Source organism: Salvelinus sp. IW2-2015, linkage group LG22 (genome assembly GCF_002910315.2).
Source record: "Salvelinus sp. IW2-2015 linkage group LG22, ASM291031v2, whole genome shotgun sequence".
NCBI lineage: Eukaryota > Metazoa > Chordata > Actinopteri > Salmoniformes > Salmonidae > Salvelinus > Salvelinus sp. IW2-2015.
This window is the reverse complement of record NC_036862.1, coordinates 32,485,892-32,487,222: the sequence shown is the minus strand read 5'-3', so window position 1 is coordinate 32,487,222 and position 1,331 is coordinate 32,485,892. Positions and strand designations below refer to the sequence as shown.

Below are 1,331 nucleotides of genomic sequence, written 5' to 3'. Positions count from 1 at the left end.
AGTTGTGATGCATGCTTTTCTGAAGGAAGAGCAGCATGTGTGCATGGAGCAGAGGGGAGAAGATAACAAACGCTAGCAGGAATTACGGGGGAAAAATGCCAGCTGTACAGAACTCATCCAGAGCTCTTTGACTTCTGGCAGAAAATCATTGTAAGATTTCTGATGGCAAACATTTAGTGAACTGCATACAAGTGTAACTTCATCACCTCATGTGCGCTGCACAACGAAGACTCGCTGACAGATATAAAACACACCACAGAGGGTTGGTGGCACCTGTATTGGGGAGGACGGGCTTGTTGTAATGGCTGAAGCGGAATCAGTGGAATGGTATCAAATACATCAAACGCATTCATTCTGTTCCGGTCATTATTATGAGCCGTCCTCCCCTYAGCAGCCTCCACTGAACACTACTGCTTTCTCCGGTTGCGCTCTTTACAAACAAACGTGACTGGCGCAACTGTTCTAGGGAACTATGGTAAGCTTCATRATGTAAAATRATGTGACAGGTGAAATGAAGAACGCAATTTGCGTTATCTCCTAACGTATTGCACAAGTAGCTACAARTATAAACATTTATTTAAAAACTTGAGGGAAAATATTATATTGAGTCCTTCGTGGTGAATTTCCACAACAAACTTCAAATAAATAGTTTTGACAGTATTCAAATAGCATCCTGTGGATTTTTCCAAATATCCCAGTATACAGTAAATAAAATAAAACTTTATTTGCCACATGYGCCGAATACAACAAGTGTAGASCATACTGTGAAATGCTTACTTACAAGCCCTTAACCAACAGTGCAGTTCAAGAAGATGGCCCAAGCCTATCACTACTGACATTTCCTTTTGTTTGTCTCTAATTAGCCGCCTCTCCCGTCGGTGGCGACCGCATCTTCCAATCAGCTCGCTMATTATCCAGAGTTCAGTTCATTTCAGGGTTTTCATCAAATGAAGGCGGTGTGTGACAGTTCAATCTCACCCAGATGGAGACCGACGTTAGCTAGTTCGCGCCTGAGAAGAGATGAGTCTATCACAATGGAGTATTTTCTTTTATAGTGCAGAATAAAAGACAGTACTGATCAGAAGTCAGAGCAGCTGAGTTAAATGGAGGATTGTCCTGTTGGCTGACTGAAATGCCACACTGTTCCCTCTGTGACTTTGTATCTGTGTGTCTGTCTCAGTTCTGGATGTCTGCTCTGGCCACCACCATTCCTGTGCCATGTGGAGCCTTCATGCCCGTCTTCGTCATTGGTAAGAGAAGTGTGTGTGTTTCAGCAATAATGTTAACCCTGGGAACATGCTATGCTATGCAGTCTTGTGAGTGTCTGTGTA

The 1,331-nt window shown here is 43.1% G+C and overlaps 1 protein-coding gene across 1 annotated transcript in view; it reads left to right on the top strand.

Annotated features, from left to right (window-relative positions):
• Positions 1-1,331, top strand: part of LOC111982724 (chloride channel protein 2-like) — a 93,744-nt gene that overhangs the window by 37,893 nt on the left and 54,520 nt on the right. Inside the window, 1 exon segment of the mRNA XM_070433881.1 lies at positions 1,181-1,250. Within this exon segment, the coding sequence (XP_070289982.1) occupies positions 1,181-1,250 (70 nt within the window).